This window comes from Thalassophryne amazonica, chromosome 6 (genome assembly GCF_902500255.1).
Source record: "Thalassophryne amazonica chromosome 6, fThaAma1.1, whole genome shotgun sequence".
NCBI classification, from domain to species: domain Eukaryota; kingdom Metazoa; phylum Chordata; class Actinopteri; order Batrachoidiformes; family Batrachoididae; genus Thalassophryne; species Thalassophryne amazonica.
The window spans coordinates 33,827,867-33,853,359 of NC_047108.1; the positions used below are offsets into that span (position 1 = coordinate 33,827,867).

General features: G+C 40.2%; 1 protein-coding gene across 1 annotated transcript in view; it reads right to left on the minus strand.

Moving 5' to 3' along the window:
- epha2b (eph receptor A2 b) overlaps positions 1 to 24,488 on the minus strand; it is an 85,931-nt gene extending 61,443 nt beyond the window's left edge. The window contains exons 1-3 of the mRNA XM_034171956.1: positions 24,404 to 24,488; positions 23,741 to 23,820; positions 16,522 to 17,170 (exon numbers count right to left, since the gene is read on the minus strand). Coding sequence (XP_034027847.1) covers positions 16,522 to 17,170; positions 23,741 to 23,820; positions 24,404 to 24,488 — 814 coding nt within the window. The remainder of the gene's footprint in view (positions 1 to 16,521; positions 17,171 to 23,740; positions 23,821 to 24,403) is intronic.
- Positions 24,489 to 25,493: the final 1,005 nt, after the last annotated feature.

Sequence of the window (25,493 nt, forward strand, 5' to 3'; positions counted from 1 at the left end):
GGAATCGTTAAGCAAAAAGGCTACTGATGTCAATGGATCAAATCATTTCTTAACGATTCTCAAAAAGAACCGGTTCTCGATACCCATCCCTAGAAGAGAGAGTGTTTTTGATGACATTCACCAAGTCAGGTTTGCTGTTTGTGTTGCGATTTCTTGCTAGTAGCTTCAGTGCTAAACATACAGCCTGAATATGGGGTTCATTTTTACTTTCTGCCATCTTGACCGTGTGTGACTGCTCGCTTTTGCAGTTCAGCACCAGGAGCAGTGCCAGATATAGTGCCAGAAAGCAATGTTTAGAAAAAGGCCAGAAGAAAAATCAAGGAGTTTGCAGCCTGTTAGCATAGCATAGCATAGCATCTTATTTCTCACTCCCTCACTCATCTTTAACCGCTTACTCCAATTAAGGGTCACGGGGGGCTGGAGCCTATCCCAGCAGTCATTGGGCGTGAGGTGGGGTACACCCTGGACAGGACGCCAGTCAGTCAAAGGGCCACATATAGACAAACAAACACAATCACACCCGCACACACACCTACAGACAATTTAAAGGTTCCAATCCACCTAACCTGCACGTCTTATGGGACAGGAAGCCGGAGCACCAGAAGAGAACCCATGCAAGCATGGGGAGAACGTGCAAACATCACACAGAAAGGCCACAGGTGGGAATCGAACCAATGACCTTCTTGCTGTGAGGCAACAGTGCTAACCACTAAGCTACCGTGCTGCCCATCTTAGTTCTGTGTGCTGAAATTCATCTGACTTTCATGATATTTCCATCCGAACACTTTCTATTCCCACTTACTCCATTTACGGATCACAGGGGGCTGGAGCCTATCCCAGCAGTCACAGGGTGTGAGGCGGGGAACACCCTGGACAGGACGCCAGTCTGTCACAGGGCCACATATAGACAGACAAACACATTCACACACACGCACACCTACGGACAATTTAAAGTACTCTGTCCACCGAACTTGCATGTCTTTAGAAGAAGAGTCAAAAAATTCATCATTGGATGAACTCATCATTGGATGAACTCAATTCAGTTATGTACAGGATTTCCATCTAATAAATATATGTAGCCCCAACTCAAAAAGGCACATACATGCAAGATAATTTAATTTAATTTAGTTGGAACTACATATATTTATTAGATGGAAATCCAAACCAATGAGTCAGTTTATTGAGTGCAGGAGGAAGTCGAAGCACCCGAATGGAACCTACTCAACACGGGGAGAACATGCAAACTCCACACAGAAAAGTCACAGGTGGGAAGCAATCCCACGACCTTCTTGCTATGAGGTAACCTTGCTAACCAGTATGCCACCATGCCGCTTTTCATGACATCCGAACGCAACTGTATCCTGTTTTGTTGTGGTTCAAGCTCATCATGCAGAAGAGGTGACGTGTAGTTATGAGTTGGGGAGTGTGCAGCATGTCCAAAAGGACCTCAGTGCCATGCCACAGCTCAGTACGTGGGTTCACACACTGCACCCATCCTTCATTCTCTCAGTCTCTGCTGTAATCCATCTAACTAAGTCAAACTATCTGTCACTAAATGCAGAGTGAATCCACAGAACATATAACGGTTTATTCTCACGACCATCAAAGCTTCAACAATCACAGCGATCAGCCTTCTAAACCACAACAGTGTGGCTGCTCTAATCCACATTAAAGAGTCTTCAGGGCCATGCACTTGTAATTCTGTTACATTTCCTGCCATCTTCTTCACAGAAATTCTCAGCATTGTGTTCAATCCAAACACAGCCCAGCAAGACAGAGCATGACACCACTTGCAACCAGCTCCAGAGTGTCCCCATTATCTAACCAACTCCCTTGAGTTCAGCCTGCCGGGCAGACGTTACCTTGGCAAGACATCTGAGGAATTCACAAATTCAAAGTAATCACAGTGGCTTTGGCAAAACCACCCGTTTTAGACAGAAGGAGAAGAGGTTCCATCCAGCCAATGTGTCTCAATGAGCAGCACAATTTGATTAGTTCGTAATTTACGAGGTTTGATTTTTTTTTTTACGACTAACTGCTGGGATGAAGAATTAAGGGAGTTCAGCGGAGCAGAAAATTTGGACCAGGGGATTACCCACTGTGAGCAAGATAATTCCATTCTGTGAAGTCAACCATCAGTCAGTGAGATCAATGAACCTGGTGTTTCTCTCTGTGTAGTAATCCATGAAAATACACAATACCTTAGTCAGCTCCACATATGAGCAGGTATTTCAGACTCCTCTGGTCTCAACAATATTTAGGCTGTGAGTTTGAACGGATTTGATTTGACCAACTGAAAGTTGGTGGGGTTTTTTATAACGTGGACTAACAACACTTCAACAACTCGGTTCTCTACTGTGTGAGGCTCAGTTTAGATCTGCAGCCTGGATTGGCCTGGACACTCACAGCTCTTAGCTTCTTTCCAAAAAGTCATCCAATCCATATGACCACATAGGTGGTGTTTCAGGGAAAAAAAAAAAAAAAATATATATATATATATATATATAAGCTTTTACGGTGTCAAATCTGGCACGTAATCACGTTCTCACTGGGAGGCCAAGATTTTGTTTTCAGTGTAAACAAGGGTTTGGGGCAACTTGTTTGCAACATTGCGTCATTATGGAGGTGAGTTCAACCAAAATATGTATTTAGGTGTTTAACTAAGATAATCATGAGTCTTTAATGTGAGTTTTCTAAAAAAAAAAAAAGCATGTTGTTGTTAAGGTTGCGTGTTGGAAAACGGTTCTTTTCGGGTATCCTTAAGAGATGATTCGATCCATTGACATCAATAGCCTTTTTGCTTATTGGTCTTTTCCCTTATTGGTCCTTCAGAGTGGTCGTTGTTTTTGGGGGTGTTTGTCAGGAAAATGATAATTTCTCTACATTGATTACAGACCCTACAGCGGGTCTGTATAATCAACCGTTTCTGCAGCGCAGCTTTGCTTTGAACCTTGAATCAATGAAGCAGTGCTTCAATCTGCTGCTTCATTGGTTCTTTGTTTTATTTCACTTTATCTTAATTTCCCCCGCTAAAACCCTGAAGATCATGTGTCTGTGAGTAATATTTACCTTTTTTATGTTAAACCGACCTGTTATGGTCTTCTGAAACAGTTGATAGATGTATTTTATAACTTAAAAACGGGACCGATGCTAACACATTAGCATGTCTATGGCATTTTCAATGTTAAAGTTAGCATTAAGCTGAGCCATTATCAAGCTTCCTTCCCCAGCACACCAAGGATTCTGGGATACTCTAAAACCGTGAATATATATAAACATGAACCAGGGACACTGTTGTCGCAAAATAGGCATGCTAACCAAACTCCAGCCCACAATCAATCGAGATATAAGCCTGCACCATAAAGACAATGTAAAAGACTGTCTCAGGTGCAGTAAATAAAGAAACTCATTTTATTTGCACACACGATGATGTGAGATACGATTTGACCTTGAAGTGCTGACACTCAGTGTTTTTACAATGATTAGATTTGGAAGCCTTTACAAGGAGTTCAATATTTGTGTTTTTGGTAAAAAAAAAAAAAAAAAAAAAGTGGTATGTCAAGGGAAATGGAAGAGCCAGAGTTACTTTTTAATAACACCAGTGAAAAACACTAAAAATATCCATTAATGTGTATGTCAATAATCATTTCAGAGCATCCAAAGCCCTCTGATTTTGGTTTTCTGTCACACAAACAGTCTTCTGTGGAGTAAATTTTATTTTTATCGTGATTATACAGCACGTTGATCATTTAATTACCTCCGCCAAGGAGGTTATGTTTTCAGTCGCGTTTGTTTGTTTGTTTGTTTGTCTGTTTGTCAGCAGGATAACTCAAAAAGTTTTGAATGGATTTTGATGAAATTTTGTGGAGTGGTTGGAAATGACAAGAGGAACAAGTGATTAAATTTTAGTGGTGATCCGGATCACGATCCAGATCCCGATGCTAACGCGTTAGCATGTCTATGGCATTTTCAATGTTAAAAGTTAGCATTAAGCAGTTGTAGCTGTCATCACGTTCGGGTGCATTTGTTTTCAAAGTGTAATATTTCTTAAATTTATTTTTGTTGAAATTTTGTGGAGTGGTTGGAAATGACAAGAGGAACAAGTGATTAAATTTTAGTGGTGATCCGGATCACGATCTGGATCCCGATGCTAACGCATTAGCATGTCTATGGCATTTTCAATGTTAAAAGTTAGCATTAAGCAGTTGCATCTGTCACGTTTGGGTGCATTTGTTTTCAAATTGTAATATTTCTTAAATTTATTTTTGTTTAGGGTTAGCCCTCTGTCTGTCAGCAGGATAACTCAAAAAGTTTTGAATGGATTTTGATGAAATTTTGTGGAGTGGTTGGAAATGACAAGAGGAACAAGTGATTACATTTTAGTGGTGATCTGGATCACGATCCGGATCCAGGAAATTTTTAAAGGATTCTTCACCATTGCGGGATGTTTTCGGTCGTGTTTGTTTGTTTGTTTGTTTGTCTGTCAGCAGGATAACTCAAAAGGTTTTGAACAGATTTTGATGAAATTTTGTGGAGTGGTTGGAAATGACAAGAGGAACAAGTGATTAAATTTTAGTGGTGATCCGGATCACGATCCGGATCACGATCCGGATCCCGATGCTAACATGTTAGCATGTCTATGGCATTTTCTATGTTAAAAGTTAGCATTAAGCAGTTGCAGCTGTCATCACGTTCGGGTGCATTTGTTTTCAAATTGTAATATTTATTGAATTTATTTTTGTTTATATATTAATAATCTAATGATTATTATATACAATTTTATATACAATTTTTATAATAAATTGAATTTTGTCTCTTATTTGTTTTTGTCGATAAGCACATGCAATATCAATATCAGTGCTCAGATGACAGTAGCTTCTGGGAAAGGTGCAAGTTGCAATAAACTGTGATGCCAAGCGCTAAGGATACATGCTATCCAGTCACAGCAGATGAAACTTTTTTACTACTGAGCAAACATCATTGTTAGACTTTTTTAGGTTCAGTGATTCCACGGCGAGTAGATGTTATGGCGTCAGTGACCCCATGGCCTTTGCGGAGGTTTGCACTCTCTCAGTGCTTCTAGTTATTCCTGTTTTTAATCTTACTGGTGGTCACCTAACAGCAGAGTGACTAAAGTTCCCGCTGTGACCCACATTAGTGCTGTCAGAGCTTTCAACAGAAGGTGTCAGGGGTCAGAATCTGACATCTACTCCACAGACTGAATAGTTTAAAAATTAAATAAAGAAAAAGTCAGACATTAGTCAGAGGACTTCAAATCCACCACCACGTGTGCACTGCACACATTTTTTTAATGAAACGCTCTCTCACTGTTAATGCTGTTAAATGTTTGTAACAATTCATATCACACTGCATGAATGAGGGTTACTAACTGGCGCCCTGTGGGCCGCATAAGGACCAGCCTCTTTTGTGTGGGCATGCTTTACCAGGGGTCTAGTCTTACACTTTGAAGGTGGGTGCACATGCACTCTGAGATCTGTCAGTGATAATTGGGTGATTCTAACAATAAAGATGCACAAAAAAAATTGTTTGTACCCAAATATATTGTTTGCACCAGTGCAGTTAATGGTGTGGTTGGTGAATATGAAACTGAGTGATCTGAGTCTTTTGATATTCTTTAATTTGAAACATTCTTGGGCATAGCTCTGTGAATTTTTTGTTTTGTTTGTTTTTCACCTCACATTCATCCACACATCCCACCTCACAATTGTGGTGGGGAGGAGGTGGATGTTTGGGTGATTACCTCTGTGCCCAAAATAAACTCTAAGGGAAACACTGTATGGAGCACAACCTTTGTACAGCTGCAAAAGAAAATGAAATTAAACGACAGATTGCAATATTGTGCTTGAAAAAATTACCTGTGGGTTTTGTTTGTTTGTTTTTGGGGGGGGTGGGGTGGGAGCAGTCTCCTTCTTTCATCACTACTGCACACACACATACTTCCACACTGCAAAAACTGTCAAACTGTCCTCTCAAAATAAGACAAATAATCTGAAATCAATTCTAAGCAAAAAAAAAAAAAAAAAAAAGCCAGTGGGGTAATTTTTTTTTTTTTTACTTGGTTAGAATTCTCAAAACTAGCAAAATGTCTAGGCACAAATGAGCAAAATGTGCCTTAAAACTAGACAGAATTCTTATTTTAAGATTAGCCTCTGTCTTAAAATAAGGAAAACAATCTTGTTCCTTTGCATGGATGATTTGAAATCAATTGCCTTTCCTTGTTACTGGTTAAATACAATATATAATAATACAATATAATATATTAGCTGGAAAAATCTATTAAGAAAAAGTGAGATACTTTTTACCAAAGTAAGACATTTTTTCTTATGTAAAAAATGCTTGACAAGATTATTTTTTCTATTTAGACCAAAATTAAGTCAAATTTTCTTTAAACAAGTCTTTTTTTTACTTTCTTAGATATTGTTTTTTGCAGTGCAAGCGATTTGTGTCATGCTGAAAGCCAATTTGCCCTTCTGCTGTTTTATCTCCTTTTCCAGTCACTTATCAGGTTTTTTCTCTCTCTTCCTCTGTCTCAGACAAATCTTCTCTGGAATCCTTACAAACAAGACAGTAAACATAGCAAATGTTATTTTACTGGATAAGAGTCAGGCCTATTTTCTCCCTTTCTCTTCCAGAGGTGCCATGTGTTTTTGAAAGTGTCTAGTCCGTAATCGGCCACATGGGGCATAATTGCATCGCGAGCACAAGTTTACAACTGTGGCAATATGGGAAATTAAAATAAAAATTTTGGCACCTTTCAGCTTGTCTGCTATGATAATGGAGGTAACGGATGGTTGATAGGAGGGCTTTGTTGGTCATCATCAGATTTGATTGATGCACTCAGAGGACACGCCCCCCACAGCAGTGAACAGTGATCAAACATTAAAATGTTTTCTGGTTGATAAGGGAGATGGATTTAGAAATATACAAACAGTCATAAAATATACGGTCAGCCGTGTATTTCAAACAGGGACACAAGATAAGAGCTTCACATGTGTTTGACTTTCAGATGACCTTCTGTCAGTGTTTATGCCTCTCTACGTGAACGCTTGTTTATCTCTCCTTTTCCACCGCAATCTCTCAGATTGGCAGCATTGTTCCAATTTAGCCTCTATTTAGCTTTTCAAGTCAATCATGAAGGAAAGTATTAGTGCCAAATGTTTAATCTCTGCTGGTGTTGAATTCTTGATCAGAGACAACATTCTGCTTTTCCACACAACACAAACAACACATTCAAAATTTTTTGTCAATTGGTGTGTTGAGTTTGGGGCGGCCTGGGCAACAAGAGTTTCCCCCCGTCGGTAAACGGAACCCAACACTAAAAATGGCACTGAGAGAGATGTGCTGAGATAAGAAACTGTCAAATAAATAAGAGACGACAGGCGGAAACCTGAGGCTAAAATAGAAAGTCTGTGAGGAGGCAAAGAGGATGTGAGGAGAGAGAGAGAGAGGGAGGGGGGGGGGGGCAGAAAGAGAGCAGAGAGAGAGAGAGCGAGCAGAGGGAGAGAGAGGAGAGAGAGAGATGTAGAGAGCAGAGGGGGGGGAGAGAGGAGAGAGAGTAGAGGAGAGAGCGATGAGGGGAGGAAGAGTGGGGGAGAGATGTACGGGAGAGAAGGGAGAGATGAGTAGAGAGAGCAGAGAGGCGAGGAAGGAGAGCAGATGGAGGAGAGGAGCGAGCAGAGGGAGTCAGAGAGAGAGAGCAGGGACGTAGGAAGAGGGAGAGAGAAGCGAGCTAGGAGGGGAGAGCAGAGAGAGAGAAGCAGAGGTGAGAGAGCAGGGGAGACGAGCAGAGAGCAGAGGTAGAAGAGAAGAGGGCAAGAGAGAAGAGTGATGAGAGCACAGAGGGAGAGAGAGAGCAGAGAGAGAGAGAGCAGAGGGAGAGAGACAGAGGGAGAGCAGAGAGGGAGAGAGAGAGAGCAGAGGGGGGGGAGAGCAGAGAGAGAGAGCAGAGGGAGAGAGCAGAGGGGGGAGAGAGAGGAGAGAGAGAGAGAGATTGCACAAAAACAGGACAGCCCACAAAACCAGTAGTTAGTTTGCTTAAAAAGCAACAAAACACACCCAAGTCAATTACTACCCACACAAATCAGTCACCACAGTACAGTCACACAACTCCAGCACACTCAGTAACAACTCCACCGGCTCAGGATGAGCACCGGGACACAAGGAGGGGAGAGGAAATGGTTTCCTGGAACTTCTGTGGAGAGACGAACAACAAGTTTACTGGAAGTCAGTGGACAGTTGTTCCACCACCATTTTCGCCAAAACACAAAAACTACCCTGTGCAAGTCAAATATTCCACATAATGTCTCCTTTTAAATAAGGAAACCAAACTCAGACCAGTGTCTCAGCCATGCACAGTTTATCACAATCCCAAAGACAGCCAAGACGAGGTAACGGCTCTTCTGTAGGTGCCACACTTTACCCCATTCTATTGGAGCAGGGAGGATTATGGGTAAAGGTAGGGTGGGGGAAAATTTGTCACAAGCAAGGACCTGGCAGTAATTAAATGTGTGGCGTGGATTTTAGTTGTTTTATTAAAGAATGCTTCTGCAAGTCATTAGCTCAGTGTTTTCTATTTTTATTCAATTTATATCATGCTGAATGGATTTATTGACAATTTGAGATTAAAAGGTATTTTTTAAATCTTTTTGTGGAGAGAAATATATAAATATATATACATACATATACAGGGTGGGCCAATAAAATGTTACGACTTTTTGATCGTACACAAGTTTTTGAAATGAGAACTTATTCTAAAATCTTATTTACAGACTTGTAGCAGAAGCATCAAATTAACATTTGATACCAAAGGTTTCCCACTTTGCCTCTTGTTTTCCGCACAGTTCAATAATTGATGACATGTTCAATCCACGCTCCTCTTCTGTGGAATACAGCTTCAACATGCACATTGAAGTTTGTGATGACATTGCCACACATCTCAGGAGGGATTCTCCGAACTTCCTAATGGATGTTGGTCTACAGGGCCTCAATGGTCTGTGGGCTGTTGTAGTACACTCTCTAATTGTACGAATTAAAAAAGCGGTAACATTTTATTGGCCCACCCTGTGTGTATATCTATATCTATCTATCTATCTATCTATCTATCTATCTATCTATCTATCTATCTATCTATCTATCTATCTATATATATATATATATATATATATATATATATATATATATATATATATATATACAGTGAGGAAAATAAGTATTTGAACACCCTGCAATTTTGCAAGTTCTCCCACTTAGAAATCATGGAGGGGTCTGAAATTTTCATCTTAGGTGCATGTCCACTGTGAGAGACATAATCTAAAAAAAAATCTGGAAATCACAATGTATGATTTTTTAATAATTTATTTGTATGTATTTATTTGCCTTTGTTTGCAATTACAGAGGTCATACGTTTCCTGTAGTTTTTCACCAGGTTTGCACACACTGCAGCAGGGATTTTGGTCCACTCCTCCATACAGATCTTCTCCAAATCTTTCAGGTTTGGAGTTTCAGCTCCCTCCAAAGATTTTCTATTGAGTTCAGGTCTGGAGACTGGCCAGGCCACTCCAGGACCTTGAAATGCTTCTTATGGAGCCCCTCCTTAGATGCCCTGGCTGTGTGTTTGGGGTCATTGTCATGCTGGAAGACCCAGCCATGACCCATCTTCAATGCTCTTTGCCAAAATCTTGCAATACATGACCCTGGTCATCCTCCCTTCAATACGGTGCAGTCGTCCTGTCCCCTTTGCAGAAGAGCACCCCCAGAGTATGACGTTTCCACCCCTATGCTTCACGGTTGGGATGATTTTCTTGGGGTTGTTCTCATCCTCGAAACATGGTACGTGGAGTTGATTCCAAAAAGCTGTATTTTGGTCTCATCTGACCACATGACCTTCTCCCATGCCTCCTCTGGATCATCCAGATGGTCCCTGGTGAACTTCAAATGGGCCTGGACATGTGCTGGCTTGAGCAGGGGGACCTTGCTGCCCTGCAGGATTTTAAACCATGACAGCATCATGTGTTACTAATGTAATCTTTGTGACTGTGGTCCCAGCTCTCTTCAGGTCATTGACCAGGTCCTCCTGTGTAGTTCTGAGCTTTCTCAGAATCATCCTTACCCCACAAAGTGAGATCTTGCATGGAATCCCAGACCGAGGGAGATTGACAGTCATCGTGTGTTTCTTTCACTTTCTAATAAATAATCATAACAGTTTTTGTCTTCTACCAAGCTGCTTGCCTGTTGTCCTGTAGTCCATCCCAGCCTTGTGCAGGTCTACAGCTTTGTCCCTGGTGTCCTTAGACAGCTCTTTGGTCTTGGCTATGGTGGACAGGTTGGAGTGTGATTGATTGTGTGTGAACAGGTGTCTTTTATACAGGTAACAAGTTCAAACAGGTGCAATTAATACAGGTAAAGAGTGCAGAATAAGAGGGCTTCTTAAAGAAAAATTAACATTCTTGCTTGTTGGTAGGTGTTCAAATACTTATTTGCAGCAGTCACATGCAAATAAAAAAATCATACATTGTGATTTCCAGATTTTTTTTTTTTTTTTTTTTTTTTTGATTATGTCTCTCACAGTGGACATGCACCTAAGATGAAAATTTCAGACCCCTCCTTGATTTCTAAGTGGGAGAACTTGCAAAATCGCAAAATAAAAAAATAATGTTCAAAATAATGTTCAAATACTTATTTTCACTGTATATGGGTGTGTGTGTGTGTGTGTGTGTGTGCATATATATATATATATATATATATATATATATATATATATATATATATATATATATATATATATATATGACAGCATAAAATTTGTGAAAAAGGGGCATTAACATTTCTACAGGCACTGTAATGAATCTAATAAATCATTTGATTTTTTTTAATGCCATCATGAGCTTCTGACTGATATTTTAAAGTTTTATTAATTAATGCATAACTATTTCTACACTTGATGTTGTAAACACATTGTTGAGAGTATTTCAGTCATAATTTAGATTTAGTAACTCAGTCGTGACAGCATCCACAAGAAGAGCGCCACCTACAGAAACCTTGAGTCACCTCTGAGTGCCACAAATACACCAGAGGAGCGGGCGCTGATGAAGAGATGGAGACATAAACCAGACAGAGTCACAGATTTCTGCTTTAATGGGGTCCGAGGGCCAGAGGAGTCATAAAACTGACTGAACATGGAAACCTTCAACCCGGCAATGAAAATACACCACAATTAGAGTTTTGTGGTACCTATCGTGAACATGCATTGCACACAAGGGGGGGGGGGTTGATGAATAGTGTGTCTCTGAGATTCCACTTTAAGCTCTTAGAACGTTGGTCTTAACCATGTGATTGATGTCTAGCTTCACCTGCGTCTGCCTCCTCGTGTCCCCAACCTCCCGTTTGACTTCAGTGCTGCAGTTTTTCAGGGGGTTTCTTTCTTTAGTCACTTTAATGTGATGGTCTGACCCAGAGCTGCTCTCCCCTCTGGGAATTCCACAGGTCTGGAGTAATGTTGGGAGGCTCCTCCTTGGCAAACTGATCAGGAATGTACCAACCGAGGGCGAGAGGAGGGGACGGTTGTGGCGGTGGAGGAGGGCCTGGCAGGGAACACACAGCGCTCCATTGTTCTGCTACCTTTACATTCCTCACCTCCATCCATTTTAAAATCACAGCGCTCCACTAAACACAACCTCTCTGCTGCTCTGTCAGCGCTCCTCCTCCCTCATCAGCTTACCTGGCATTTTCCCACACGTAAAAACGGTGGACTGACGACATTTTTCATCACCTTCGTCAGTTACAGTTACAGATGAGAGTGAACTTACTGCCAGAGCACATCTATTGCTGTAGACATTATACTGATTTATGACAGTAAGATAATAGGGTTTTGTTTTGTTTTCACACCTGTGTGCAGCGGCAGCACATAATAGGGTCGTGTTTTAATCCTACTTGCACATCTGTGTTTGAAGAGTTTTGAACAGGTTTGGAACAAAAGTTGTGAAATGACTGAAGATGGACAAAGGGCTAGAGCCCGACCGATATGGATTTTTTGAGGCCGATGCCGATAACGATATTTGAATGAAAAAAATGCCGATAATCTATAAATCGGCTGATTTACCGATAGCCGATAAATCAGCCGATATTTTTTTTAATGAATAAAATAATCTTTTTTGGACCCTTAACAAAAAAGGTATGAGCTAAAAGCTGAAGCTTTGTCCTCATATTGATTAACTTTATAACAGAGAAGAATTTTCAAGTTCAAAAATGCAATCAAGAATTAAACCTTTGTGAAATTAGCAAATACATATCCTTAAAAAGAGTTGTGAAATACATCTGATCTTGTACCTCTTGTTGCTGCAACTTAGATATAGGTTCAGAATAAGGATATAGATCCTTATAAACATACTTGTATGCTTTTGTCAGCCGATCAGTGCAGTGTGACAGCAAACTACGGGGGCCGGTGATGAACACATTTAAGTAGGGGTGTAAGCAGCTCTCAGTTGAATGGAGTCAGAGCTCCATCTACTAGACAAACGGTGCAAGGACATTTTACACTGCCGACACAATCATTATTTCAGTAACTGTTCTGTTTATGAGAAATTATCGGTGTTCTATCAGCAAAATTTCGGCCGATAGTGAGTACTTTAAAAAGGGCTTATATCAGCCGATAATATCGGCTGACCGATATATCGGTCGGGCTCTACAAAGGGCAAAGTGAACGGATTTCAATGCTTATACATCGGGGATATCAACTAAATCGTGGACTGGTAATGTGAAGATTTGCGCAGCTGTCAGTGAATTTGATTTCCAAGCGATAGAGTAAGATGCCTTCCAACACACTTGATTGTTACCATGGTGACAAAGCCAAGACCTCATTAGAAAGATGACAGTAATTTCCCAATATCTTGCTTCACTCAGAGGGTGTAATCCAACGCAGGGGTAACAAGGATCAATTATTTTTCCAGACAAAGGAAATTGAACTGAACTTCATGTAGTCATAAAGTTAAGGAAAGATGTTATGTGTCTTTTGGCAGCTCCAGTAGAGCTCCATATTGGGATTGGGAAGTTTTACGCCAGATTCCCTTCCTGACACAACTCCAGTTTTACCTGGACAAACACACAGTACCTGCACTCAGGAAATTACTCATTGGATGAACTCAATTCAATAGGGCAGCACAGTCTGGTTTGAACTCCTACATGATATCGTCATTTAGCCGCGGAGCTCTGATCGCTTCCGCCGCCTTTTATTAAAAACAATGCTGAATCTATGTGGCAATGACTGTTGTACTAAAGCTTCAGATATCTGTCGCTGAGATAGATGACGACTGGTGTGCAGTTTGAAGCAGAAACGAGGTGTTAATCCGTGAACCGCGTCATTGTGGGGACCGATTTTTAGGGGGATCATTCGATCTGCGACACCGGCACGAACACGCCAGAGAATCCCTGGGTGGAGGGTAGGAGTCTCAGCACAAACCATGTAGCCCGGCTCGGTAAATTTAAAAGCATACTTGCTGTCACCTTGCGGATGTGCCAGTTTAAGACATGCCGGTTTCAAACGGTTTCCGCTGAAACCCCCATCCGCCAAATGGTTTGTGCTGACACTCTCACACTCCGCTCAGGAATTAGTCTCTTCCCACAAACAGTGTCAATTCTAATGGGAAAACGGTGAACTGTTTTGTTTTCAGCACCGAAGCAGTTGCGAAAAGTGCAGGTTTTTTCCGGTTCGCAGTAGAGAAGGGAAGATGAGGCAAATGAAAGAGGTCGTGTCAGTAAGTGTTAGCCTACACAGCTAACCAGAGTCACTGTGTTCTTTCACCTGAACAACTGCGAAAGTGCCGGGTTTTTTTTTCGGTTCCCAGTCGAGAAGGGAAGATGAGGCAAATGAAAGAGGTTGTCAGTAAGTGTTAGCCTACTCAGAGTAGCTAATCAGAGTAGCTGTGTTCTCTCGCCTGCACAACCGCCTCAACACATTTGCGCTGCATTCTCATTATGTTGCTCTTCTGCTTTGTTTGGCCAACATTGTCAACATTAGTTTTAGCAATTTTGGTCTTGTACAAACAAACTTATACAGTTAGGGGGTGGGGGAGAAACAGCATAGCTAGCAAGAAAACTATGTTTTTGTGTAGGGATCTGATTGGGTTTACTCTGCTAAATGATAATAGGCTAATGTTGTATGGAATGGTGCCTAAAACTGACAGCAGGGTGATGCAGGTTCAATATAATTTCATCTATCACACTCAAGTCCCATATGAAAAGAGGCTGTAAATAACCACTTCCTTCTGGGAGAACTATCTGCTATAGCTTGCTAACGTTAGCTCAAGTGATCCCTAACAACCCACTGCAGAACACAATCACGCCATTGAAAGCAAATGGAATCTTGAACCACAAGCACAATGTTTTTTTTTTCTTTCTTTTCAAATATACTTTCCGCTGACTTTCACTGTTCTAATGTCTCACTTCAGCTTCATCATAGATGGTTAAAATTGCTCAAATGTGATGATGTCAGGGAAAACTATCTTTTTAAAAGGCTACTACTGGAAAAGCAGGTTGGCCATAGGATGATGCGTAATTGCTGCCAAGCATTGACATGTCCTTGAGCAAGACACTGAACTCCAAACCTGAGCAGTTTTGGAAAAAGTTTCCCCTTTTGCACTGGGCTGAAGGAAGACTGAAGATGTTCTGTCATTGAACAGATACGGACGAGTCTTTACATGTCGGCCTGTGTTGTATGTTCACATGGGCTGCTGCCGCAGTGACTCCACACACTTAACGCTAAAGCTCCATAAAATGGTGAAAAGGGAAGTTTGAAGAGGAGGAGGAATGTGTAGTCAGCATGAGGAGGGCCTCTGCTTCTGTGAGGCTTCAGATGAATAAAGTCAGCAAAAACCTTCCTCCCTTTCACCCCTCACATTCTCACCCATGAAGATGCTCATCTATCAAAGAACACTTAACTCCATGGCTTCCTAAAGCAGTCAGTCCCTTCTCACAGCAATAAAAAAAACACACTTTAAGGAAGTACAGTGCGCTGTATTTACAAAGGCATGCAACCTTTGCACTGGTTTCAACATAGATGTCTCCATGAAAGTTAATGTTTTATTTTGTCCGTCTGTCATCTGTCTTCAAATTCATTAAAAGAGTGACTTTAATATTATACACAATGTTATCTTCAATTACCATTTACTTTAACAGCACTGCTGTAAAAACATTTGAGAATGACCCTTAAGAACAGCTATTGCTAAAGAAACTAGCTTGTTAGCTAACTAGCTAGCTGTAGCAGCATTGACTCTGAATATTTTGACCCTCTGATTTCAAGTTATTGCCAAGTGAGATTTAGCTAATTAATAAAGGTGTCTGTATTCTACTGAAGCCATTGCTGAACAATTTATATGACAAGCTAAACTGTTTTATTATACGTTAATAAAGCAAACATTAGAAAATGGTGGTCAGCTTCCACAACTCAACATTTGACTTTGTGAGTGTTTTATTAACTTTTCCTGTTACAATATCAGAAATTATCCATTCTCACTTCAAGTCCAACTCTGTAGTAAAACCCAACTGTTATAACTATACAATCTAAGCAATTATAGGTGGACGATGAAGCAAAGCCATAAAAAGATAAGCGAACAGCTGATAATGAAAGAACAGGAAACTACCTGATGTAACAGGTATCAATAAGGTGAACTGTTCTGGAAGGTGACAGAGTGAATTCAATCAACTGCTTAAAATGTTCAAAGTTCACCAATGTTTGAGCTAAAATAGAACTCATTTATACATAGGAGATTTGTACACCCGCTAAATTTTTGCACGTTTTGGCCCACTGATTTAAACATTTAATGATATGAAACTTTTTTCTCAGGAGAGGTCATTTTCATACTATTCATACTATTTAAAATTAAAAACCTAATGTGATCAGCTGAATGATATCTATCTATCTATCTATCTATCTATCTATCTATCTATCTATCTATCTATCTATCTATCTATCTATCTATCTATCTATCTATCTATCTATCTATCTATCTATCTATCTATCTATCTATCTATCTATCTATCTATCTATCTATCTATCTATCTATCTATCTATCTATCTCTGTCTGCACGAAGTGCAAACCAGTCACCATAGAGTGCCCAAATGTTTAACACAATTGTTCATATTGAAATAATAGGTGCAGCCCTAAAGTATGTTCCCAATTTTATAGGTGGTGGTTCAAGGTCAGGGATGATGCCGGGGCATGTGCAACTAGGTCTGAGCATTCCTTCCAATGCAAAGAACCTGTGTTAGCCAAGGGCAGAATTCCAAAGTAAAACGATAATAACACGTTTGACAAATACCTGCAGTCTGCCATACCACTAGTTTCACAGCCCATAGCATTGAAAGTAACACTGAATGTGACTAATACCAAACTGCAGTATCAAAACCACATACATGGGAACTGCACCGAGTTGACACCCAGACTAGAAGAAGTGCTCAGGGGCAAAAAAGCCTCAAAAATTACCAAAGGTTTAAGCTCACACCCTTACCTTGGCAGGTGTCTTTGACTTTTTCATATCCTGGTTTGCACTGGCACTGTACAACTGGTACCACCCACTCTCCATCTGCAGTACAGTAGATGCGAGGCAGTTCTTCGCTGACAGCATTCTCCACGCACATCCCACTCACTTCCCTCAGCGCCTGGTTCTCACCTCCAGCCACAGTTTCAGGGAAAGTTGCCAGACTCTCCACCGTAGCTGGGCAAATTTTGTAGTAGACCCTGACTGAAAGAAGAGCGACGCAAGCGCCGATGTCCTGAAAAGCCAAGTAGAAACCTTTTTTTGACAAGCTGTCCACCATCTGTGTCTCAGTGTTGATCTTGAACTCTGTTAAGGTGGTGATCTCATCAGGAGCTATCGTAGCCACTTTCTTAAACTGGCCCTTGCGAAAGGTAGTGCCCACATCTGCATCTGATTCCGAGGTGAAGAGGCTAATTGTTTCCTTGCAGACCAGTGAGGCACCATTGAAAGAGTTGCAGTCGCGTATGATAAACTGGAGTTCCACGAACACCCGTGAGGCTGCTGGATGGCGCTGGATAAAGGTGGTGCGCAGCCAGTTGTCTTGTTCCCGTTCACCAACATTGCAGACAGAATATGTATAGAACAGCGAGCCATTCAGGGTCTTCTGAACGACTTCCCACTGAAATAGAATCACAGAAAATCGGAAGATTAGTAATGCACATTACGAGTGTGGCACAAATACTGGCTGTGTCTCAATTCAGGATCTGCATCCTTCTAAGGCTGCTTTCGTTAACCACATACATCATAAGCGGGGCGACTAGGTCCATTTCAAAGACTGCTTGTAATATTGTAGGTTAATGCAGCCTTCTTTCCCCTGAAAACCAAGGACGCAACAGGTGTATCCTTCACGGGCTGAAGAATCCCATGAGTCATTGAAACTACCACTAGCATTATACTGTTATTGTACAGTGTGCCTACTGTAACAAATAGTTTTTTACTGTATAATGATTGCAGTATTGTCCAACAGTTACATTATAGTAAGCATAAAGGATAAAACAAGTGACTTACACCCCTATTCCACAGGGCGCCATTCAACTACGATCGGACACCATCAAAAAAGTGTAAAAAAAAGGGATGAAACAACTTAACCCTCTGGGGTCCGAGGGCATTTTTTGGACAGTTCACTCGCCTGGCATAAATGTTTTATTATTGCTGTTAACAGCTCTTCCCGCATCCCATAATCAAGTTTTATGTCTCTTTTTTTTCAGGACAACCTGTGATTTCAGAATATATATGTTTTTGTTGTGTTTTATAAGTGTAATAAAGGTTTACAATCAAAAACAGGCTTGGAAAAAATAAAGTGAAAAATAATTTTCCACACACATTTATTCAAAACACACAGCAAACTATAATAACTGTTTTGACACTTTATAAAGGTAATTTGAGGTCTTGTGTGAAAGACTGTACAACAAAAAGGTTCAAACAATAAACACCAATGCCCATTTTGAAGAATATATACAAAATGGTCTATGTGTTTTGTTGTCCATTGAAATGGTAAACACTGCTTTACGCAGAGACAGCAACAGAGTTATCCATTAACATTCACATGCAAACTAGTGCAGCAAGCCTGATAGTTACACACTCTTTGTTTGAGCATGTGAGATTGTCATCAGAGGCTCTCTGTGTGCTCCTGCTTTCACTGATCGCTGTGCGTAATGGCACAGGGCGCACTGAGTATGTCCTAATAGTATGTACTCATTGGAGCACTCAGGGGGCTATTCAAATGGGCCAACTAGTAACATATCACTCCTGAAATTCCGATTGGACACTCACATTGCGCACGTCATCACACAGCTGCTATGAGGAGTACAAAGATGGCCGATGGCTGGCTTGAAAGTCCGCGGAGTTAACTTTTCAGAAAAAAAAGTAAGTTTCTATCTCATATCATTCAAAAGTTATTTATAATTTAGTAAAGCTTGGTCTTAGCCATCGTATACGACGGCGTCGGCCCCAGAGGGTTAATCTGGTTTGCCTCCTAAATGGCTGTCTTATAAAGTGCAAACCAATGTGCCCAAAAAACAAAAACAAAAAAGGAACTACACAGTGAACCAGAACCACAACAAACACTGCTTCGGCTTCAAATTTTTACCCTGATGGACCACAATCAAACAAGTTTCAAGCCTTAGTCACTACAAATACCCCCTTTAAAGAAGATCAAACATGACTGAAGTCATTAAGATTATGAATACCAGAAGGTAGGGAAGAAAAAAAAATGAATACCCGGAGGTTACCACGTACTAGCAACAGTTTCGCCAACTGGGATGAAATTTTTGAACACCTCAAAAATTGGATCCCGATTTCAAATCTGGTGCAGACGATGGCTATAACTACTATGTATACCAAGTTTGTTTGAGATTGACAAAGATGGATAAAGACGTTATTATGATGCTTCAAAAAGTGCCGTGACCAGCTGTTTGGGATTAAATGGAAGGGAACCGCGCTCTATGGAACAGCCCTGTTAAGTTGACTAGTACATTAGTGTATTGCACAGTCCATGGCGGTGCACTCAGTTAGTCTACTTGCTTCCCCAACAGAATATCCATGGTTCAAGACGGGCCATGTCCCATTCTCCTTGTACAGCTGGAGTTGTGTTAGAAAAATCAAATCAACATGTGTATCCCGAACCAAACCTCCTGTGGTGACCCTGAGCAAAATAGAAGAAACCAAATGAAACATCATTCAATTATTTTACTTTTTTTTTCCGTTAACAGAATTAGTCTGGCAACCACAGCAGCTTGCTGTAATTTGACCGTGTACTGTGCTGTAATGTTTTATATGTTACAGTAGGCACACTGTGGAATAATAATGTAATGTTGGCAATTCTAGCTTCTGGAAGTTTACTGTAAATTAAAACAGAAATTTGTTACAGCATGGGTGTGAAAATGCTAATTGCATTGGTCAGAAACTCGCAATAACATGCTCTGCGTTCACTGCGGCTTTGGGCCAACTGCAAGATAGGGCCCGAAATGGCAAAAATCAAGTGGGAGCCATAACGGTGCAATATGAATGTGAAAATAAAAACAGTGTGCGTGGCAACCCACACACTTACACAGCGATAATTAGTGTCCTCAACTGTCCTTCACAGCCATAACACGTTTCTACAATGTGAAAAAGTCCACTTTATGAGCGTTTGTCACCATGAATTCTGCATGTGAGCAGACATTTCCGACACTATAAAAACTCCAAATTAAGCTTGCTTCTGTCTTTCACATGGCATTACTCCTGCTGGATTTAAACCCAAAACAGCGCCGCACCTCACATGCCAAATTCTGCCACAAATACGCCTGAAAAAAAAAGTGACAGTAGGTTTCAATGCTCCTGGGCTGCGGTTTGCCACGCTGCACTATTAATCACAGGAATGCACCGTTGGCTGAGTGTGCAGTTCTGCAAATAAACCTGATGCACAACAGCAGGAGCGACACATCCATTAAATAGCCAGGGAACCTTTTTATATCACGTGCTCAAAACATAAAATATTACTATTATATATATAACTATTATAATAACTATTAGGTGATGAGAAAATTTGTAATATACACACACAATAACAAAACATCAGGGAAGTGGTTCAAAGTGTAACTGTTAGTATTGGAGCAGTGAAACTTGCTGGTAGAGTTGGCTGACACACTGTGAACTACATGCCCACGCACGCCTTTGAGTCATCAGTACAAGAAATTTGCATCTTTGCAGTGAATTTGCATGAGCCTGACTGTTGATTTACCGTGGAACCACACTTTGAGGAAAGGGAGATACTTTTATGCACATGGCAAAGAGATAACCTCAGTTTTGGGGTATTAGTCCCTCACTCAATCTCTAATCACAGACATGCAGATGGTGCTCAGTGTATCGCCCCCCCAACCCCCGAAAAGAGGTACCACATGGGCTAAACTCTAAAATTTAATTGCACTCTAACATACAATTGTGCAGCCGGAGCTTTAAAACCTTAAAAAGCCACAAGTGCTGCTTGCTGAGAGCTGAGAGCTGTTCTGTCTGTGTCAGCTTTGGTGCAGCCAAGCGGCTCCTGACAGCGCGCCTTCTCTCCTTCACCCTCGTGACCAAACGTCATCAAAGCACGGCGTGGACACATGCGGCCTGACCATATTAGAGAAACGATCAAATACTTTACATAGTAAAAGTACCAGAGAGGCTACGGCTACGGTCACAGAATTACCTGATGGGATCAGAATCACATTTTTGTTGTTTTGTTTTTTTTTTTCCTTTTTTTTTTATTAATGATTTTTTTGTTTACCAGATTGTATTTTATTTATTTATTTATTTTAAGTTTTATGTCCATTGTGTAAATTTGTGACCAAACAAGAGAAGTGGTCAAATACTTTATATAGCAAAAGTACTGTGAAGGCCATGGCTATGTTCATGTTACTAAATGACTCTATCTGAACTTGGGGGGAGATGGGGGTTAAGCTTTACATCCATTGTGTGATTTACTTGTGACCATACAAGAGAAACGATCAAATACTTTACATAGTAAAAGTACCGGAGAGGCTACGGCTATGTTCACAGAATTACCTAATGGGATCGGAATCACATTTTTGTTGTTTTTTTTTTTCCTTTTTTTTTTATTAATGATATTTTTGTTTACAGATTGTATTTTATTTATTTATTTTTTAAGTTTTATGTCCATTGTGTAAATTTGTGACCAAACAAGAGAAGTGGTCAAATAGTTTATATAGCAAAAGTACTGTGAAGGCCATGGCTATGTTCATGTTACTAAATGGCTCTGTCTGAATTTGGGGGGAGAGGGGGGTTAAGCTTTACATCCATTGTGTGATTTACTTGTGACCATACAAGAGAACTGGTCAAATGCTTTACATAGTAAAAGTACCGGAGAAGCTACGGCTACGTTCACAGAATTACCTGTTGGGATTGAAATCAGATTTTTGTTTGTTTGTTTTCCAGATTTTTTTTTTATGTTTTTTGTTTACCACATTTTATTTTACGTATTTATTTTTCTTAAGTTTTATGTCCATTGTGTAAAAGATTTGTGACCAAACAAGAGAAGTGGTCAAATAGTTTATATAGCAAAAGTACTTTGAAGGGTATGGTAATATTCATGTTATTAAATGACTCTATCTGAATTTGGGGGGAGATGGGGGTTAAGCTTTACATCCATTGTGTGATTTACTTGTGACCATACAAGAGAAACGATCAAATACTTTACATAGTAAAAGTACCGGAGAGGCTACGGCTATGTTCACAGAATTACCTAATGGGATCGGAATCACATTTTTGTTGTTTTTTTTTTCCTTTTTTTTTTATTAATGATATTTTTGTTTACAGATTGTATTTTATTTATTTATTTTTTAAGTTTTATGTCCATTGTGTAAATTTGTGACCAAACAAGAGAAGTGGTCAAATAGTTTATATAGCAAAAGTACTGTGAAGGCCATGGCTATGTTCATGTTACTAAATGGCTCTGTCTGAATTTGGGGGGAGAGGGGGGTTAAGCTTTACATCCATTGTGTGATTTACTTGTGACCATACAAGAGAACTGGTCAAATGCTTTACATAGTAAAAGTACCGGAGAAGCTACGGCTACGTTCACAGAATTACCTGTTGGGATTGAAATCAGATTTTTGTTTGTTTGTTTTCCAGATTTTTTTTTTATGTTTTTTGTTTACCACATTTTATTTTACGTATTTATTTTTCTTAAGTTTTATGTCCATTGTGTAAAAGATTTGTGACCAAACAAGAGAAGTGGTCAAATAGTTTATATAGCAAAAGTACTTTGAAGGGTATGGTAATATTCATGTTATTAAATGACTCTATCTGAATTTGGGGGGGGGGGGGGGGGGGGTTAAGCTTTACAGCTTTACATCCATTGTGTGATTTACTTGTGACCATACAAGAGAAATTATCAAATACTTTACATAGTAAAAGTACCAGAGAGGCTACAGCTACGTTCACAGAATTACCTGATGGGATCAGAATCAGATTTTTGCTTGTTTGTTTTCAGGGTTTTTTTTTATATTTTTTGTTTACCACATTTTATTTTACGTATTTATTTTTCTTAAGTTTTATGTCCATTGTGTAAATGATTTGTGACCAAACAAGAGAAGTGGTCAAATAGTTTATATAGCAAAAGTACTGTGAAGGCTATGGCTATGTTCATGTTATTAAATGACTCTATCTGAATTTGGGGGGAGAGGGGGGTTAAGCTTTACATCCATTGTGTGATTTACTTGTGACCATACAAGAGAAACAGTCAAATGCTTTGCATAGTAAAAGTACTGGTCATGGTTCAGCTATGACAACATTACTGCATGACAAGATCTGAATCTAATTTTGTCTTTGTCTTTTTCCATTTATTTTGCCAGAATTTTTTTAAAGTTTTTAAGTGCCAGCCCAGTCTTACACTCTTTTTTGTGCCCCTTCACGAAAAGTGCCCCATTTTCATAACACTTTTTTTTTTTTTTGCTCTTTATAATCCTCCCCCTTCTCCTAACCCTTACCCCCAGACCCCCGTCACCCCACATTCTGTTCCCCTGTCACAAAATGAATTTGGGTCCCTGTCACAAAAAGCACCCCATTTTTTGCCCCTGTCATGAACTAATAGATGAATGTACTTTTCATAATACCATCACAAACTGCTGTGAGACTGGACTGTCTGTGTCCAGATGAGAGAATTAGTCAAATACTTTGCACAGCAAAAATACCAGTAAGTCTATAGTTATATTCATATTACTTACAATTTTTTTTTTGTTATTTTTCAGATTAGATTTTTTTTACATCCATTGTGTAAGTGATGTGTATAAATTCTGCCTGCTCTCACAACATCAACATGGATCCATAAATCAGGTCGGTGTCTAACCCACTGTGTGCAAACTGTCCAAAGTAAAAGAAACCAAAAATCTGATCATCTGTGACGACTCTGATTGCTCTCACAGCAGCCATGTAATCACACATCAGATAGAAAACAGAACTCCACCCACATGTGCAATACGATATGAAAAATTTAAATAGATTTGCTGTGTGCAGACTTCACAAAAAGATCAGACCTGTGGAATGTGCACGCGTGCAAAATATATAAATAAATACACCAAATAAAAATGAAGTCAGCTTCATGTCATTTCAAGTGGTAATGTGCACGCAGCCGACTTTAAACCAGGTTCTTCAGGGTGGACTTGCAGGTTTGGGTGGGAGTGTTCGGAGGGGACAGTGTGACACTCACCCCACTCTTGTCGAGCTGATCTGAGGGCCAGGTCAGCCAGCCCAGCTCGGCTCCGGTCGACTTCATATCCAGAAGGACCTCTGTGGAGACACACAACCCTCTGAGCTCAGTGACGGACAACACGCACACGGTGTGTGTGTGAGATCTGAAACTTTGGAACCTCGCACACAGCGACTTTTACTGCTGTCTGACGAAATGATGTACATGTGGTTCTGCTGCAAACGTCACGAACAAATCTTCCTTACTGTTACTTTGGCGTGTTGCTGTGTGAGCGGACGTAGATTCATGAACTGATTTTTAAACGAGAGCACGCACACATAACATGAGCACTAAGGACACTATTTGTGTTCAGATCGATACAAACTGAAATATGAAACAGAAAATCGGAAACTACTTTCTCTTTAATTCACCTGCTGGTGTTCCAAAGTTTTCAGCGCGCACGAGCTCCGTGTGAGCGATTGGAAAAAAAACACACGGACAGACGATTTTTGTATTTTGTATTGTCATTTTTTTTTAAAGTACAATTTGACACTTATAGCGACATGTTGTTTCTGTCACGCGTGCGCCAGAAAGTTTGCCTCCTAGTTGAAAAGAGGAGACGCTCCGCGTGTGACGCGTGCACGGCCGCAGTAAGATCCACAGACAAAATAAAACCACACTCACCTTCTTTCGTTTGTAACGTGAGTATCAGACCGTTAAAGAGCACAGAAGAAAACAGCAGCAGTCTGACGCCGACTAAGAAATCCATTTGGGAAAGTTGTCGTGGCTGTGCGCTCGTGCGCTTTGGCGGCTGTGGCACCGTGCGCTCTGCAGCCCATTCACAAAGCGCCGCGCGCGTCACCGCGACTCCGCCCGCTGGAATGTGTGTGTGTGTGTGTGTGTGTGTGTGTGTGTGTGTGTGTGTGTGTGTGTGTGTGTGTGTGTGTGTGTGTGTGTGTGTGTGTGTGTGTGTGTGTGTGTGTGTGTGTGTGTGTGTGTATGAGATTTTAAATTTTCAGATGTGCAAACTTTGCAATCAGACTGGAACTTTACAAAGTCAGGTACAAAACGGAAGATTAGAAGATCTCTCCTTTATGAAAGATAAATGATTGTAATATGAATGCTGCACATTACTGCACACAACTTTAAAAAAAAAAATTACTACTGGAGAAACATCTGTATTGTTCAAAATAAATCTTTTAACAGTGTAAATATATAAATATATTTGTAGAAATTATAGCAAAAGGAGAGTGTTACTACACACACACACACACACATACACACACACACACATATATATATATATATATATATATATATATATATATATATATATATATATATATATATATATATATATATATATATATTTCAATTCAATTTATTTTCATTTATATAGGGCCAAATCACAACAGAGTTGCCTCAAGGTGCTTCACACAGGTAAGGTCGAACCTTACTAACCCCCAGAGCAACAGTGGTAAGGAAAAACTCCCTCTGAGGAAGAAACCTCAAGCAGACCAGACTCAAAGGGGTGACCCTCTGCTTGGGCCATGCTACAGACATAAATTACAGAACAATTCACAGAACAATTCACGGACGAATATACAAGAAATGCTGTTGGTGCACAGGACAGGAGGGTCGCCAACACAAATACAACTCCCATCTCTGGATGGAGCTGCACCTTAAACAGAGAGAAAAAACAGAATCAGGCATCAGAAAGACAAAAAATACTGTATAATTTATACAGTGTATATATATATATATATATATATAT